General features: G+C 36.8%; 2 protein-coding genes across 2 annotated transcripts in view; both read left to right on the top strand.

The window, feature by feature from the left end:
- The window catches only part of LOC128026181 (ras and Rab interactor 2), a 34,478-nt gene extending 23,759 nt beyond the window's left edge, over window positions 1-10,719 (top strand). Inside the window, exons 8-12 of the mRNA XM_052613003.1 lie at window positions 2,710-3,957; window positions 7,911-8,219; window positions 8,336-8,467; window positions 8,612-8,775; window positions 8,925-10,719. Coding sequence (XP_052468963.1) covers window positions 2,710-3,957; window positions 7,911-8,219; window positions 8,336-8,467; window positions 8,612-8,775; window positions 8,925-9,242 — 2,171 coding nt within the window. The 3' untranslated portion in view covers window positions 9,243-10,719. The remainder of the gene's footprint in view (window positions 1-2,709; window positions 3,958-7,910; window positions 8,220-8,335; window positions 8,468-8,611; window positions 8,776-8,924) is intronic.
- Window positions 10,720-11,615: 896 nt separating this feature from the next.
- On the top strand, window positions 11,616-16,834 carry LOC128026179 (sialin). Its single transcript, XM_052613001.1, has 11 exons — window positions 11,616-11,787; window positions 12,926-13,113; window positions 13,421-13,654; window positions 13,793-13,880; window positions 13,973-14,059; window positions 14,194-14,312; window positions 14,420-14,581; window positions 14,839-14,971; window positions 15,119-15,266; window positions 15,394-15,484; window positions 15,766-16,834. Exons 1-11 carry the CDS (start codon window positions 11,700-11,702, stop codon window positions 15,895-15,897), a joined length of 1,470 nt encoding a protein of 489 aa, XP_052468961.1. The 5' UTR covers window positions 11,616-11,699; the 3' UTR covers window positions 15,898-16,834.
- The last annotated feature ends 6 nt before the right edge of the window (window positions 16,835-16,840 follow it).

Genomic DNA, 16,840 nt, shown 5'->3' with positions numbered 1-16,840 from the left:
CAAAATTGGTGTTGTTTTTGCCATTTTCAGGGGTTGTACTTTAACTAACTCCTCCTAGAGATTTATTCAGATCTTCACCAAACTTGGTCAGTGTAATCTAAAGGCCTTTGCATTGTTAAATTGCGAAGATCTTGAGGTTTCGTTAAAGGACGTGTCCATGGCGGCCTGACAAATTTTGATATATTGCGATGAAAAGGAAGTTGCTGTAACTCAGACATACAATGTCCAATCTGCGCCAAACTTCACATGTTAGTTAAGACTTCTGCCCTTAACAGATCAACATGCCCATATTCAGTTATAGTAATAGCGCCACCTGCTGGCAACAGGAAGTGACATGTTTTAGGCTGCGACAAATTACTCCTATAATTTTTTTGAGATTAACATATATTTTGTGGTCAGTCTAATCTAAAGGCCTGTGCAATGTTAACTTTTGGAGATCTTGAGTTTTTGTTAAAGGGTGTTTCCATGGCGCCATGACAAAATTTGATGTCTTGCCACAGCAAGAGAAGTTGTTGTAACTCAAGCATAAAATGTTCAATCTTCCCCAAACTTCACATGTTTGATAAAAGTCCTGGCCTGAACACATCTGAAGGCCAATATTCCATTATAATGATAGCGCCACCTGCTGGCAACAGGAAGATTGGCACATATATGGGATATACTTTGATATATTCAACTTATATTTAGGACATTAAATGCATATTTCTCAACGTTCACCTTTTTACTAAAGCCACACGATTGCTGTGAGCCCGGGTGCGAGGGCCCGTTCATCGCTGCTTGCAGCTTTAATTTAATTATATGATGGAATGGTTTGACTTGAGGTAAAAAGCTTTAGATTTTATTTTAACATGACCTTTTTCATATATCATAATTGGGATATGAAATTAGTAAATGACTTGTTTAGGGGCACTTTTTTGAAAGAGGAATGTAGCTTTTAAAAAGCATGATCTTTTAGTTTTGTGAAATGACATACTTGGAAACTCTGAAGGGGACATATTTTCCTCAGGAAGACCAGGCAGTCTGTATGGGATAGATGAGATAGAAAGTCTGTCTTGGCAGGTAAAGGATCTTCTCCGTTAAAGAATGTCACCTGTAATAATACGGTTAGGCAATAATAAATGCTAAAATGGCCAGACAGAGTAAAGCTGAGAGGAGTGATGGGTGTGGTACCTCCATACTAGGATCATTTCCAAGAGAAACTCCACCAAGACAAAATTCCAGCTGCTCATTGACTGACTATAATGACTGGGACACTGGGGGTGAACTGAGGACAAGAGAAGAGTTGAGAGTGACAGCCGATGAGACAAAGTCTGTATAACATAATGTAGCATTTTAAGTTTGCTTACAGAGAGTGAAAGAAAAAAAGAGACAGTAGATAAAAGAAATGTACTATTGTATACACAGGTGCAGGTTTCCAGTTATTCCACTCCTGCACAGGTGTCACTTCGGCAGAACTGATCCAAGTGACACAAATGCTTCTTATCTCAGATGCCCTTATTTAAGAGATGGCTAAAACTTATCAAGAAAACAAAAAACAAGTTTTATATTAATCAGATTTCCTGTCACACCTATTTTTCTGTTGTAGCTTTCTTGGCAATTTTTGCAGTTTGGAATTTGCTGTACTTTTTATGTTACTGTCACCTCAGTATAAATCACTTTGGATTATTTTAATGATAAATAAATTAATTTGTGTGATTTATGCCAGTTTATTATTATTAATGATGCATTATGATATAAAATGATGCACTACTGTACATGCTAAACTTAATTGCAAAAATGTATTTAGTAAATTTATTAGTAAATGAATTCACACACTATTCTTGAGGGGGACTGCTTCCCCTGCTGTTTATTGATTTTTATATTTTTGTATATCTCATATCTACTGTATAGTTATCATGTTGATTCCCAAAAACTGGAACATGATCAAATTAAAAAGTATTCGTTTTCTAGAAATGCAAGACCACATAACCAAAACAAAGAGAAGTCATTCTGGTGTATTGCATCAGAAGAGAACATTTGAAGGGGTGGCGTTTAGTGTGAACGAGTGTGCAGTAAAAGAGGAGGAACAGAGAGCTCCAGAGCCTGTCCTCCTCCCACCTCCTCATCAGCATACATGACTCACACCATTCACTGTGTGGGTATAAGCACTACTCTACCACTCACAACTCAGACAGCAAGAGTCATTGCATGGAGTGTAGAAGTGTAAACTTTTGTGCTCCGACTATTTAAAAGCAGTCTGAAGAGAAGACTTGATGATTAGTGGCGTAAGTTTAATTCTCCTGTTTTTGTATCATTTTTTTTTCAGGATTTAGTTAATTGTTCACTTTTTTTTTATTATTGTTACTTTCATGGAATTTTGTGTTTGCGCCCACTATATTCTGTCCGTGTTCAGAATGCCAATGCTTGAACTTTTAAGATAACCCTTTTAGAAACATTATCTAGAGTGTCTATTGATGTTCTTAAGTTTTTTTGTCAATCGCTTAAAATTTTAACTTGTTATCTGGAACTCTCTGAAATGATTTCCTCTTTTATTTATTTGTTCTGTAATACTCTTCTGTGATTGCATAAAAAGTATGATTCAGCTGTCTAATTGTTAAATGCCTTATTAGTTCAACGAATTTAGCGAATGAGCTACATTTAATTTCTTGAATTTCTTTCTTATTAAAATCCAAATTTAAAATGGAGCCTCACTGTGTTGTCTTCATGCAGGTTTCTGGGAATCTGAACTGTGCAATAAGAGGAAGTCTGGGGAGACTGTTTGTGAAATTTCACAACAAAGACTGAAACAGTGGTTAACTCCAAGAGTTCCGGCCATTCCATTCACTCGGACCCCTTCTGAACTTGAATGCAGTCAATCTAACGGAGCGCTGTGCTTCATCAATCCCCTGTTCCTGCAGACACACCAAACCAAACCTTCACCTAAAAAGCAAGAATCATCCCCGGGAAACACAGATCGGCAGAACGGGGAAGACGGCGTCTTTTGCCGTGCAAAAAGCACACAAAACAAATCACACGCAAGTGTGAGCAGATCCAATAGCGAGAGATCACCGCCACCTCGGCCCCCACCTCCCCGCTTTGGCTCCAGCAGATCAGCACTTCGCAAACAGAAGACCATGCCTGAGACAGTCTGTTGGATCAAAATGCCTCAGGAAAAGAGCAGCCTGCTGGGGAGGTTGGGATCATCCTTTAGTTCCTTATCACCCTCATCCTCCCCACCCAAAAAGTTCAGTAAACCCATCCTGGTGCCCTCATCCCGCAGTAAGAATTCCTCTGGTCTGCTTGATGCTGATGGCCTCCGCTGCCACATGGCCCTGGATGACCAGACCATTGAGGAAGCTGTGTCTTGGAGCCTGGCCAAGCTGTCCTCACGCAACTCCACTGCCCTGGAGAACGGCAGCCCCGTGGATGAGCACTGCTCCAGCGGACGAGAGCGCCTGAGCGACATTAGCATCTCCACCTCGTCCTCAGATTCACTCGACTTCACCCACAGCTTCTCGCTGCCCACAGAGGCCAGTCCCTCCAGAACTGAGCGGCCCACTGGTGACAGCAGCCTGGAGGAGGATGAAGAGGAAGAAGATGATGGAATCAACTTGGAGAGCGACCAGGAGGTGCCACCACCCTTCAAGTCAAAGAAACAAAATGGCGCTGGTACGTTTGTGCTGCCGCGTGCACTGAGAGGACATTTGCGCAAGATGAGTGGCGTTCTCAATTCTCTGATGACACCCGAGAAGAGAGCTATTCGGAAGATTGTCGAGCAATCCAGGGATAAAGGGACTTACTTCGGCTGCCTGGTGCAGGACTATGTGAGCTTCCTGCAAGAGAACTGTGGTTGCCACACATCAGGCTTGGACCTGCTGCAGACTCTCAGGCAGTTCATGACTCAGATGAAGTCCTACCTGCTGCAGAGCTCAGAGCTTGACCCACCAATTGAGTCCCTTATCCCGGAGGATCAAATAGGTAAGGCTTCCTTCCTTCAGTTAAACTGTCCGTTCTAAGGAAGGGAAACTAATTTGTTGCTTTGGCGCCAATAATTATCCAAAGGAAGTAGGGTTGTGCAACATGTATTGTTTATAATAATACCGTAATAGGTATTTTAGTGATGTGCAAGATTACAATATTGAGTATGTCATATGTTTAGGGCATCTGCTATGCGTAAGACCGTAACAGCAAAATTGTTTAAATGAAAGGCAATTGACATATGACTAGCTCAATAAAGTTCCAGTGAGCACTGATTTTTGTTGCCAAATGAGTGCCTTACATCATTCTTGCATTGATACCTTTGGCAGGGTATTCTGTCACTGTAAATTATACTTTTTCTTTTTCACTTCCAAAAAAACTATTTCTATCAGTATTTTATTGTAAAATTACTTAAAAAATTTTATTACATTTATTCCCCGAATATAGTATGGAAACTTACTGTTAACCAGTTAACAGGTTTTTACTGTAGCATTTTTACAGGATTTTACTGTTAAAATCAAAAAAAAAAATTATAGTGTATTCTGATGGATGATTTTTAGCTCAGCTGCATTTTGTTTTTTGTTCATGAGTGGTAAACAAAGTCCTGCTCTGATGTGTTTTGAGGAATAGATCACTTTTCAGATGTTCCCAGAATCTATTTCAGCCAAACGAGCCAGTGTCTCGTATATAGCTCAATATAGCTCTTCTACGATCCACCATAACCCCTCCTGCTTGTTGATTCAGGCAATGAGTATGTGAGTGTCAGGCAAGAATGTGTAGAAAAAGGCCCTTGTTCAGAGCTCCTAACCTGATGCAGCTGCCCATGTGTACTGACAGGTTTTTTGTGTCCATGTTGTGTTTAAACAGACCCAGCACAATAAGGGCTGTAGCTATGAGATTATGCTGCCATAAATCCTATTCTGTGACTTAGAAAAGCTATAAGAACAAGGTTGAATGCACAGTTAATGACCTTTGACATCTAAAGTCACCTTTTTTTTCCTGAGATTTATTTTTAAATAGCTGCATAGTCAGTGCTCATTTAACTCATTTTTGAGTCGTGACAGGGTTAAGACACTCTGTTTTATCAGATGTGCCTGGAAAGACTCATTGTTGCTACTTCAGGCCAAGGATTTTTTTTATTGTTGTCATGCCTCTGCTCTATTCCGAGAACTTCCTTAAAAACATGTCTAATAGCAGCGATTCAGTTAGAAGTTATCATTCCTTTTCCTGAAAGACTTGATATATGTGGAGGGATCAATAGACTATGAGGAGGATTTTATCTATTTGTCTGGTTTAGTTTGTGTGTGCTTTGTTCTGCGCTGTGACGTACTTTGTGGCCTTGTCTCCTAACACAAGCACTAGCATGTGTTTGTCCGGAAAGCATCAGTGGATTCACTTCTCCTGTCACTGCGGCTTCATTTTCCAGTCTGCAGTGCAGACGTGGAGTGTGGGAGACAGAGACCGCACACTGTAAGAGAAACGCTGAGGGGGGCAGAATATTGTTTTGAGGGCATGTTAACATGGAAGTAGAGGTGGCCTTGACAGATGATTTTTTCTAATCTAAGCCGCATTCCTGCAGCTTTCCTGTTGCCATCAAAACTGTGGTTTCCTGTTTGTCCTGCTGTCCAAATTACATCCTTATTAAGGGCCAAATTCACTAATGAGTTGGTAAATAATATAAATGAAAAAGACAGTATAAATGACATTATAAATGTAATATTTATATAAAAAAATGAATACATTAAATTACACTATTGCGCTGTTTAAGTAAATAGTCCTTCATCACCTGTTTTTTTTTAATGTAAATTAGGTTTAAAATTCACAGAAGAAGGGTTCAAAAGTCTGTCTGGCACAATTGACATTATCCTATCGAGTCAAAATAGACAATAAATGAAATTGTAATTAAAAGATTTTTCTGATTGTAGCTGCCATTATTTGTTTATAAAAGGAAGTAGAGTTAATAACCAGGCATAAATACAGTATAGTCTTAATATTTAATATTAATTTTAAAATTAAATAAATATTAAGTTATAAGGTAAAATATTATATCACAGAACTGTCTATTCTATACCCCTCCCATTCCTCTGCATCTCCAGTTCTTCTAGAGAATAAAGCTCTTAAGTGGAACTACAAACCAGCTCAGTTCCTCTTAATCTTTAGCTCTGTGCCACCTTCTCGCCTTTATTAGCAGAGCTCTCTACATCACTTACAAAAGTGAGAGGAGCTTCGCTTATTTACCGAGTTATCTGCTCTCTCTCGGGACTGATGATCATAGAAACACATTTGCAACTAAACTGATTCTGTTACAGTGATGTCAGAGCTTAAGTCAGACCTCTAGAACACCCTGGTGCAAGGCACGATGACAATGACTGTCAATTTACAGTATTAGTTATGCTGCTGATAGAAAAATTTGTGTGAATGGAGTGGGAATATCAGGGATATAGGTAGCCTTGCCTATTTTAAAAATGAAGCTATTTCCACATGGTGATTGTTGTGGACACTTGTAGACAACATTTGACCCCATTGTGAGCACTGCCAACAAGTAGCAAATGTGTCTTTTTACGTTTTACTTTGAGGTAATTTGGAATCTCAAAACAGGTTTGGATGACTTCATTTCCCAAAACGGGTTTGCCAACTTGTTATTGTCACAAGCAGTTGACTCATGATTAAGATGATTCCGATAAATGAAAGTGCAAACTGTCATGTTACAAGTTGTGGTTCAAAATCATCTAGCCTTTCATAGATGTAAAGCAAATTTTTTTTTACAAATCATTATGCTATTTATATTAGCTTAAAACATTTATAAAAAATTAAATTTTTACACTTGTTTACTGTAATAAATTTACATTAGTAATATCAAAACATGGAAATGAAACACACACATATTGCATTAGTTTGATCTACTATTACATGTGTGTATGTAGATGATATATATATATATATATATATATATATATATATATATATATATATATATATATATATATATATATATATATATATATATATAATAATAATTAACTGTTGTAAGACCACTTATGATAGCATTGCTTCCCTCAGAGGTCCAGAAGCAGCTCTGTCAGCATTTTATGTTCTGCTCTTTAGATCAGATGATTTTAGTTACACATACACCTTTTATAGTTTACAAATTATTTTACAATTTAGGTATGATCTTCAAGCCCTGCTTGCACAAAGTAACAAGACATAATTAGCCACAGATTCTTGTGTTGGCAGGACACATTTTGTAAATGTTGAAGAGTTTTGGAAAAGCAGGTGTAAAAATACTATAACAGGTATTCCCCTTTAAATCAGGAAATGGAAGGAACCACGTTGTACATCACAGTCAATATACTCATGGTCACAGTCATTTCATCCACAAATAGACTTGCCAACAGAGGTTTTGTTCACTTTTTGAAGGGGATTTTATGTTCCAGTGTTTTATTTATATTTTTTCTGTTCCTTTGCCTTTTATCGTTACTATTTTCAGAGTGCACAGAAACAAATTCCAAAACATATGTGTTGTAATGGCTATAAAAAAAATCATTTGGAGAATTTTTTTAAAATCATGCTGGATAACATGATTGTCAAGTTTACATAAATTAGTGAGTTAGATTTCTGGATCCTTGCTGAGAGAAAATACTTGTATAGCAATAACCCATTTAACTGGAAAATACTTAAAAAAATAATATATTTTTAAAAGAATTTTGAAAATACTTTTATAGCAAGAATTAGAATGATTTCTGAGGGATAATATGACAATGAAGACTGGACTAATGGCTGAGATTTCAGCTTTGCCATCACATGAATAAATTGCATTTAAAATATATTAAACTCATTTACCCATAAAAAAAAAAAATATATATATATATATATATATATATATATATATATGCAATTATTGTAATTATTTATATGTCTATATAATTATTATATAACATCTTTTTCCTCCATAGATCAGGTGATGGAGAAAGCCATGCACAAGTGTGTGCTGAAGCCTCTAAAGCCTGTTATAGAGGCCGCTTTGCGGGACTTCCAGGTGAACAGTGGGACTTGGCAGCAACTTAAAGAGAATCTGGTTTTGGCCAAATCCAAGCAGCCCCAGGAGATGGGTGTGGATGGAGCTCTGCCCCCTGACCCTGTTGCCATAGAGAAGATCCGCCACAAGTTCCACAACATGTGCAAGTTGTACTCACCTGAGAAGAAAGTGTCTCTGCTGCTCAGTGTGTGCAAGCTTATCTACACCATAATGGAGAACAACTCAGGTACATGAGCGTGATGCATCTGTGTGAAATTCATGAGTGTGGTTTCACACAAAATGACCATAATACTTCTACATAATTTCAGTTCATGATTCCGATTTTTGTTGTAACAATTGCAGGGAGGATGTACGGGGCAGACGACTTCCTGCCCATGCTGACATATGTGATGGCCCAGTGTGATATGCCACAACTGGACCCTGAAATAGAGTACATGATGGAGTTACTGGACCCATCACTGCTTCATGGAGAAGGTACAGACCCCAGTGGATTCTGCACATTCGTCACACTTATTGCGCTACTTCAATAACTGCTGAAGTAATTATTATTATTAATTATTAATTTCATAGAATATTAAAGTGTTTTTTTTTTGTTTTTTTTTTTGTATCTGATTGTAGGAGGCTATTACCTGACCAGTGCATATGGGGCAATGTCTCTCATCAAGAACTTCCAGGAGGACCAGGCAGCTCGTGTGCTGAGCTCTGAAACCCGTAACACGCTGCACCAGTGGCACCGTAGACGCACAACCCAGAGGACCACACCAACTGTGGATGATTTCCAGGTTAATTCCTTATTAGACATGGCCATATAAGTTCTATTCTACTTTTTCTTCCTTGAAACAGTATAATTTTAGGAACATAAATATATGTTCTTAAACAAGCTAGATGTATATTGGGATTTACACCTAGATTTCTTCTTGTCTATATTCAGAACTACTTGCGGGTGGCGCTGCAAGATGCAAGCAGTGGCTGCACAGCCAAAACCCTTCAGGTGCAACCTTACTCCACAACGGAGGATGTGTGTCAGAAATGCGCAGACAAGTTTAAAATTTCGGACCCGGAAAACTACGCCCTTTTCCTCTTGACGGATGAAACCACACAGCAGCTGGCCCCAGACACTCACCCGCAGAAAATCAAGGCCGAGCTGCACAGCCGCCCACAGCCACAACTCTTCTACTTTGTGTACCGCCAAATCCAAAACATCGCTGTCCCTTCAGACCAACTCAATGACAACACTTCACCCAACTGAGAGAGCAAACCTGGTTTCCATCTTTATTAGCTAGCGTCGGCATTGTTTTGAAAAAAAGCTGGAGGGAAGTGGGAAATGTGCTTAGAGGGAAATAGGGAAGGAAGCGTGTGTCTGACAGATGCAGCGTTTTTTATGCTCCGTCTTCACTATTTTCAAAACGTTTTGGGAAGTGGCACGAGACCATCACGAGAGAATAGCTGTACTCAAACTGCAAATGTTATATAATATGCCTGTTTATTTCTTCATGAATGTTCAAACACATTCAGTTTAGCAGAGAAACAGCAGCATTTCAGTGTTTATGGGTAGGCTTTGCACATTCCATATTGAATATGCTCAAAAATTGTGCCTTCCTCTTCCCAAAGCTCTACATATCTCTCCTGTCTCCTCTTCCTCGCAAGACTGAGAGACTGGTATTTTTTTCTAATGACTGCATCAAGGTGAAGACTTTTAGAAAGTTCCTTCCTTCAGAATGCTTAACAGGGACATCTCAGTCCCTAAGGACATTGTGGACAATTGTGTGTTTTTTTTTGTTTGTTTTTTGTTTGTTTTTTGGCAGTTGCTGGTAAACTGCATTATTTTTATATATGATACATTTTTTGTGTGATAATATTGCATGTATCTCTGTGATGATAAGACCAATTAAGGAACCAGGCATTGTTGCCAGTGAAGTTTTATCATAATGCTTTTGTATGAATTGCGATCATTAAGTAGTCATTAGTAGTAATGGAGATTGTAGAAATGGTGGGGTTTAGTTCTAAAATACTGTACTACTACTGACAAGCTAAACATTTAGAGCTTGTGGTAATCTGCATCTCTGTTGTACTGATTCTGGTTTTGACTTGTAGACAATGGGCTTTTGGCAAGTAGGACTAATGGAAAGATCTGTGTAAAGTAAGAAAGAATATGAAAAAGGACATGGATGTTTTAAGCGATTTAAGAGTCATTTGTAGAAATATCAATGAACAGAAATGATTTTTGTGTCACTGGAAAGTTCTGTCAGGGAATACCGAGATGGATGGGTAACATAAAGGAGAATAGTTCTTTAACATTCATAACTATACTCATAACCTCTGCAATAACTTACCAAGTATTTCATGTTCTACTAAATTTACTTTATGTTTGCATGTTTTGATGTAAACTCGGGGCATTGTTTTTTTGTGTTATGTTTGTTTTATGAGACCAGGGTGCTGAAATGCTCTTATTCCATGTAACGATGATATAGAAACACTAGTCACGTCTGAAACACAAACTACATGTTTCAAGTCGTGAAATGTATTTTAACAAGATATTTCAAGTCTGTTAAATGTATACATATTTATATGAAATCTGTGCAGGAATATTCGCAGATTTGAAAAGTCGTGATTCAAAAATATTGTGTATTCATTTGGAGAAAAGCTCGTCCTCATTTTTTAGTCAGTTCTTCATATTTACCTTTTTTAATGTACTCTTTGCACACAATAAATTGATGTTGAACATTTTCAAGTCTTAGTCATTTCTACATAAGCGGGTGGTTGGGTACCCTGCCAGTTCCTTTCTTGGAATAGGTAAATAGTTTCCACTTCATCGCCATGAGGGCTTGTGCTTCCCATATTGCTTAAATCGAAATCAGTAGAAGGCTCCTCTGACTGTTTCCTCATTGTCTTCCATAAGTGAGATTATTACTGTCTGTGTGTGTGCGTGTGAGAGAGAGAGAAAGAATGAGGATGTTTTATTTATATAACACTTTTCATAATAGACAATATTTCAAAGCAGCTTTACATCCTAAAAAATAATAATAATTGATGAAAGAATGTCATTTTGTAACACATTTAGATAATGCATGTGTTGACCTTAGAGTTAAATGTAACATTTAAAATGTAAAGAAATGTAATACATAAGTATAATAATGAAGATATTAAAAGAGAACTGAATCTTGCTTATTTAGACTAGATTTGAATTTCCTTAAAGCATCGACTGCTGTTATACTTTAGCCCCTCTTAGTGGATAATTATTGCAATAATATATAACGCCCACAAATGACAAAAAGCATAAAAATGTATTGGTAATGCATCCTTTAAAAAAACTGTCATGAAAAACTATATATATTCAAATAGAAATATATTCAAATAGAAAGCAGTTATTTTAAATATTAAAAAATATTTCGCAATATTACAGCTTTTGCTGTGTTTTGGATCAAATAAATTTATATATATATATATATATATATATATATATATATATATATATATATATATATATATATATATATATATATATATATATATATATATATATATACATTCTTCAAACATTCTTTTTTTTTCGTTTTTTTTTTAACCAGTAGTGGTCAGGTGACCACGGGACTTTTATTATGGAATGTATTTTTGCTGACGGAGTGGTGAAACACGGGTTCCGCATTCGGAGTGTGTTGTTATTCTTCTGGTCCAACGGCCGGGGTCTGGGGAGCAGCCGCTGAAGATGACGGAGCGCTCGGCGTCAGACTCAGAAACTGAAGACCATGACCAGCCTTTACTACGCCGGAAAGACACCGGAGACATTCAGAAAGGTATCCGGACATTAACTATATGAAAGCCTGTTATGTATTTATGCAGATTTACAACGTCACGTAAAAAGTGCGCTGGTACCATCCGTGCCATAATATTAGTACTTACAAAGTAATAATACATTTGAAAATGCAGTTGTAATAGTTATACTGAACTGATAATCATGTTTATCTTCATTGTAAACTTTTAATTTACTAGAATAGCGTGTGTTAGAGATTTTTTTCTTATTGATTTATAGTATTCATAAGATGTCTCAGTTATTAAATCATCCCAAAAGTGCATACTTCATCTTTTTATTTGAGTGTGATATAATTGACGCAGCATTTGATGCAGTCTACATTAATAATTCAAGAGCTTTTTCAAAACACCCAGGCACGTGAAGGAGGAAGTGGATTGATTATGGAGGTAGCTGCCCTAAAAATAAACTGTCATAACTTGTTTCCGCCTGATACTATATTATATAAACTCTAGTTATAACTGTTAAATCATAATATGTTCATTTCAAATGTCTTAATCTTTTGTTACAATATGATTAATATATTATTATTTACAAATTTAATACGTTTTGTCAACAACGTGTCAGTAATGCTACAGATTTAGGAATCTTTTGAACAAAATCATAATTTGTAGTAAGTGAATAATTTGAATGGAAATGTCTTTTGAGTCTTTAAGAATCTGTAAAAAGAAAGACATAAGAAATTTACAGGCATTTGCTATATATATATATATATTGATTAACCCCTTAATTTTTATTAATTTATTGTGTTTATGTTTAACAATGACTGTGTCTGTTATTTAAAGTGGTTTTAAAGGTTATAGAAAGATTCAGGAGCTAATCGAGTGTGTTCAGTCAGTGAACGATTCAGCAGACTGATGCAGACCTGTAAGATTGTGATTGAGTCTGGAAGAGTGTCTTTTTCTCGTTATTAAGAGTACACTGGTTGCATGTTTTGGATGTGGCATGCTGTGAAAGGTCTTTTTTTTATCTCACTACGTTACATTGACAGTTCACCTTTACAACTCAATTACAAAAAGTCCTAAAGGTTTGGAACAAAGTGAGTGTGAGTAAATGATGACAGCCATTTTCGGACGATCCTTTAACCTCTGTTTGACAGTGAAATCTTCTGTTTGTTCTTCCAGCTCCTGCTTGCTGCTCCTCAAGATACGGATTGGCCTTTTTGTCCTGTTATGGCTTCTTTGTGGCATATGCCCTCAGGGTGAACCTTAGTGTGGCAATGGTGGACATGCTGAAAAACAGTTCCAGTGTCAACAACAGTTCCTCCGTCTGCCCTCATCATAGCATCCCAGTGCCCAGACACAATCACACTGTAAGAGCATCTACTTTATGGTCAGACATATTACATATGCAAACTCTGCTTGTTTAATCAGTATTTTTTTTTATCATTTTTAATTAAGTTGAATTTCTTTCAATTTATTAAAATAATTTCCCATTTAAATAAATACTTTTCTTAAACAATGTCACACATTTCTCAAACTATCATTTTTAAATGAAAATAGATTTTTTTTTTTTTTGTTGTTTTTTTTATGTACAATCATAGTGAACATTTTGAATAATTTAAGCCCAAGCATGAGATTTTCAGAAGCATTTTCATATTTAGTTGAATGTCTCCACAGGCCAGTGTGTATGACTGGAATTCAGAGACTCAGGGCTGGATCCTGGGCTCTTTTTTCTATGGATACATATTTACTCAGATACCAGGTGGCTACTTGGCACGCAAGTATGGTGCCAAGTGGCTCTTTGGTATTGGCATCCTTTGCACTGTGATCTTCACCTTGCTGACTCCAGTAGCCGCTGATCTGGGAGCTGGTTACCTCATCGCTGTCAGGGTGTTGGAAGGCATTGGGGAGGTAACCTCAAAACTCATTACCTACAGTATGGATTGAGTACTTTCAGTTTTTGTCAATGTTTTATTATTTCCATAGATAATAGAGGTGTTGTTCATTCTGGAAAATATAAGTCGTAAAATGTTATTCTTGTGCTTCCAGGGAGTGTCATATCCTGCTATGCATGCGATGTGGGCATCATGGGCACCACCTCTGGAGAGAAGTCGACTGCTCACTATCTCTTACACAGGTGCCCTGGTTTAATTTGTAACACATTACATTTACATCTACTCACATTTTTGTGTATTTGTACTATTATTTCTTTTTTCTTTCCGCGTACAGGTGCTCAACTGGGAACTGTCGTAGCCCTTCCTCTGTCTGGACAGATATGTTTTTACCTAGACTGGACATATGTCTTTTATATATTTGGTACGTTTCATTATTCTACGCATTTAAAGATGAACTGTGTGCAGCGTAAAATGTAATGTTAAAGATGCATTGACAGACTTTCTTCTTAGTACACTCCAAATGCACACTTTATTTGGTTTCTTTACAAATCATAGGAGCTGTTGGACTTCTTTGGTTTGTCCTTTGGGCTTACTTTGTCAGTGACAGTCCCAGCTCACACAAAAGCATATCAGAGGAGGAGAAGACCTACATAATGGCATCTTTAAAAAATGAAGTAGGCAACGTTACAGTGATATCATACAAGTTGATTTGTCTCAATCCAGATAATATTTGACTCGTTAATTGTTTGTGTGTATTAAAATGTGCCATTTCCTGTTGCAGCTGTCCCCAACCACAGATTACATCCCATGGACATCAATTTTCAAGTCTTTGCCATTATGGGCCATAGTTGTGGCACACTTCTCTTACAACTGGACATTTTACACTCTGCTGACCCTCTTACCCACCTACATGAATGATGTACTCGGATTCAGCATCCAGCAGGTCAGTGCAAAGCAGGGCTGACACCTCTTTATTATTATTAGTATTATTATCAGAAGAATTGGTATTTTTACCTAATTTATTTTTATGATTTGAATGCTTTTTAAGGTAATGATGAATATTATTATACATTTGTGATTTTTAAGATCTATTGAAGTAGTGTGTTTAATATAAAAATAGGTCATCTGAGAATATTCACTGACTCTAATGATAAGACCCCTTTTAGTAAGTGTGCACTGAACTCACCGTGTCATTTTCAGAATGGAATGCTCTCGGCTTTGCCCTACCTTGGTTGTTGGTTGCTGGCTTTGCTGGGTGGACAGTTGGCAGACCTCCTGAGAGAGAGATATCTTATCAGCACTGTTATTGTGCGTAAGGCCTTCACTTTAGTAGGTAAAGAATTCATAGATTCTTTCTACTTGGTTTTAATGCTGAACAGGGCTCATTAAAAATATATATATTGATGGGATGATTGGACTGGGGATGTGAAGTCTTTTAATGCTTTGGGTGGATCAGTGTGTCTGTTTTGAATGTGTCCAGGAATGTTGGGACCAGCCATCTTCCTCGTGACTGCTGGTCACACTGGCTGTAACTATGTCTTGGCTATAGCCTTCCTCACCCTCTCTTCCTCTCTAGGAGGCATTTCAGCCTCTGGATTTAACATCAACCATTTGGACATTGCTCCCTCGTAAGACAATGCTTTTTATTAGCAATAATGCAAGTTTTGTGGTTTAGGACAACTGTACAAGCATGAAAGCCATTTACTTTCATATATAAATGTATCAAATGTTTTCTTTTTCTCTTCTTCTTCACAGATATGCTGGGATATTGCTTGGGATCACAAACTCATTTGCCACTATACCTGGCATGGTAGGCCCTGTAATAGCAAGATCTCTGACCAAATCTGTAAGTTACAATTTATTGCATTTAAGTTTAAATGTAAAATATTTTATCTTTTTTATGTAAAGACTACATTACATTGTGAAATGTGCTTCAAAACAAAATTAAGAAAGGAGCTGTAAGAGAGTTATTTATTTATTTAATACTATGCCTGTCACTGAAGTGTGGACAGTCATATGTTTGGTATGCAAAAATGCAAACATCAAATGCTTATTTTCAAGAGAAATCCAGTTTTTACATTTGTGTTAATGAAGTAACAAATCCTTAAATATCTTGTTTTAATCTAGAACACCATTCCAGAGTGGCAAACTGTCTTCTACATCTCTGCAGCAATCAATGTATTTGGAGCTGTATTCTTCACAATTTTTGGCAAGGGCACGGTCCAGCCTTGGGCTGTCCAGAGAATACAAATCAGATGAAACACATCAACCATTAGCCATTTCCAAAAGGCCAAAGGGATGAACCTACTGTAAATTCTGTAGTGTTCTTAGCAGTAGTTATATATGGTGTGTAAACTAATGAATATTGCACAATCCAATGTTGTTCTTTTTAAGCATACCAACAAACCATGATTTTTTTTTTTTTTTTTTTTTTTTTTGTAATATCTGTATTTGTTATACATGTCAGTAGTTTTCCCAGATGATTTTTTTTTTTTTAAATTGTATTCTCTTTTTATTTTTTTTAACAAAGGTGCTATAATGAAGGGAATAATAAACGTATCTTTATGGTACATCAAGTCATGGTAAGGAGGTAGATGTTTTGATCACACAACCACTGTGGTATAATTCACTCTTGTGAGCCGAGTCTTGTTCAGTGTATGAAACCCTGTGTGAATCAGCAGTTACTGAATTAATCTGACTCATTTACAGAACTGCAAATTAACTTGTGAATTGTTTTGGAGTGTAAGGCAAGGTAGTAAGAACTGTATTATATTTGTGATTTGCTAAATTTGTTCTGTTGAAAACCAAAATAATTCCATCGTTTGGCAAATTATATAAATGCATTTTCCTCAACAAATAAACCAATCGTCAAGGAAATGCAATCTTTTGCGATTAAATTCCCAATTAAATTTGCTTTATTGTAGGCCTATAGCACATCATGCCTTACCCAAGCTCAAGCACAAGCCTTAAGGGAAATTATCATTTAAATTATGTCTGGTTGTTACGTTTGAGACTTTTTGTGCACTATAACTGATGCATGTTTACATTTTCTATTTCATTCTGTTTTGTGCAATCGCTACTAAGTGAAACAAAATGAATAAATCGGTGTAAACACTATATGTTGCAAACCTTGTCAATGCCAAGATGTTACAAAACATGCATCAACGCCTATCAAATAAATATCTAATTATCAGTGGTTTAT

Source organism: Carassius gibelio, chromosome A13, assembly GCF_023724105.1.
Source record: "Carassius gibelio isolate Cgi1373 ecotype wild population from Czech Republic chromosome A13, carGib1.2-hapl.c, whole genome shotgun sequence".
Lineage (NCBI taxonomy): Eukaryota > Metazoa > Chordata > Actinopteri > Cypriniformes > Cyprinidae > Carassius > Carassius gibelio.
The sequence above is the reverse complement of the archived record's forward strand: the minus strand, read 5'-3'. Positions and strand labels throughout refer to the sequence as shown.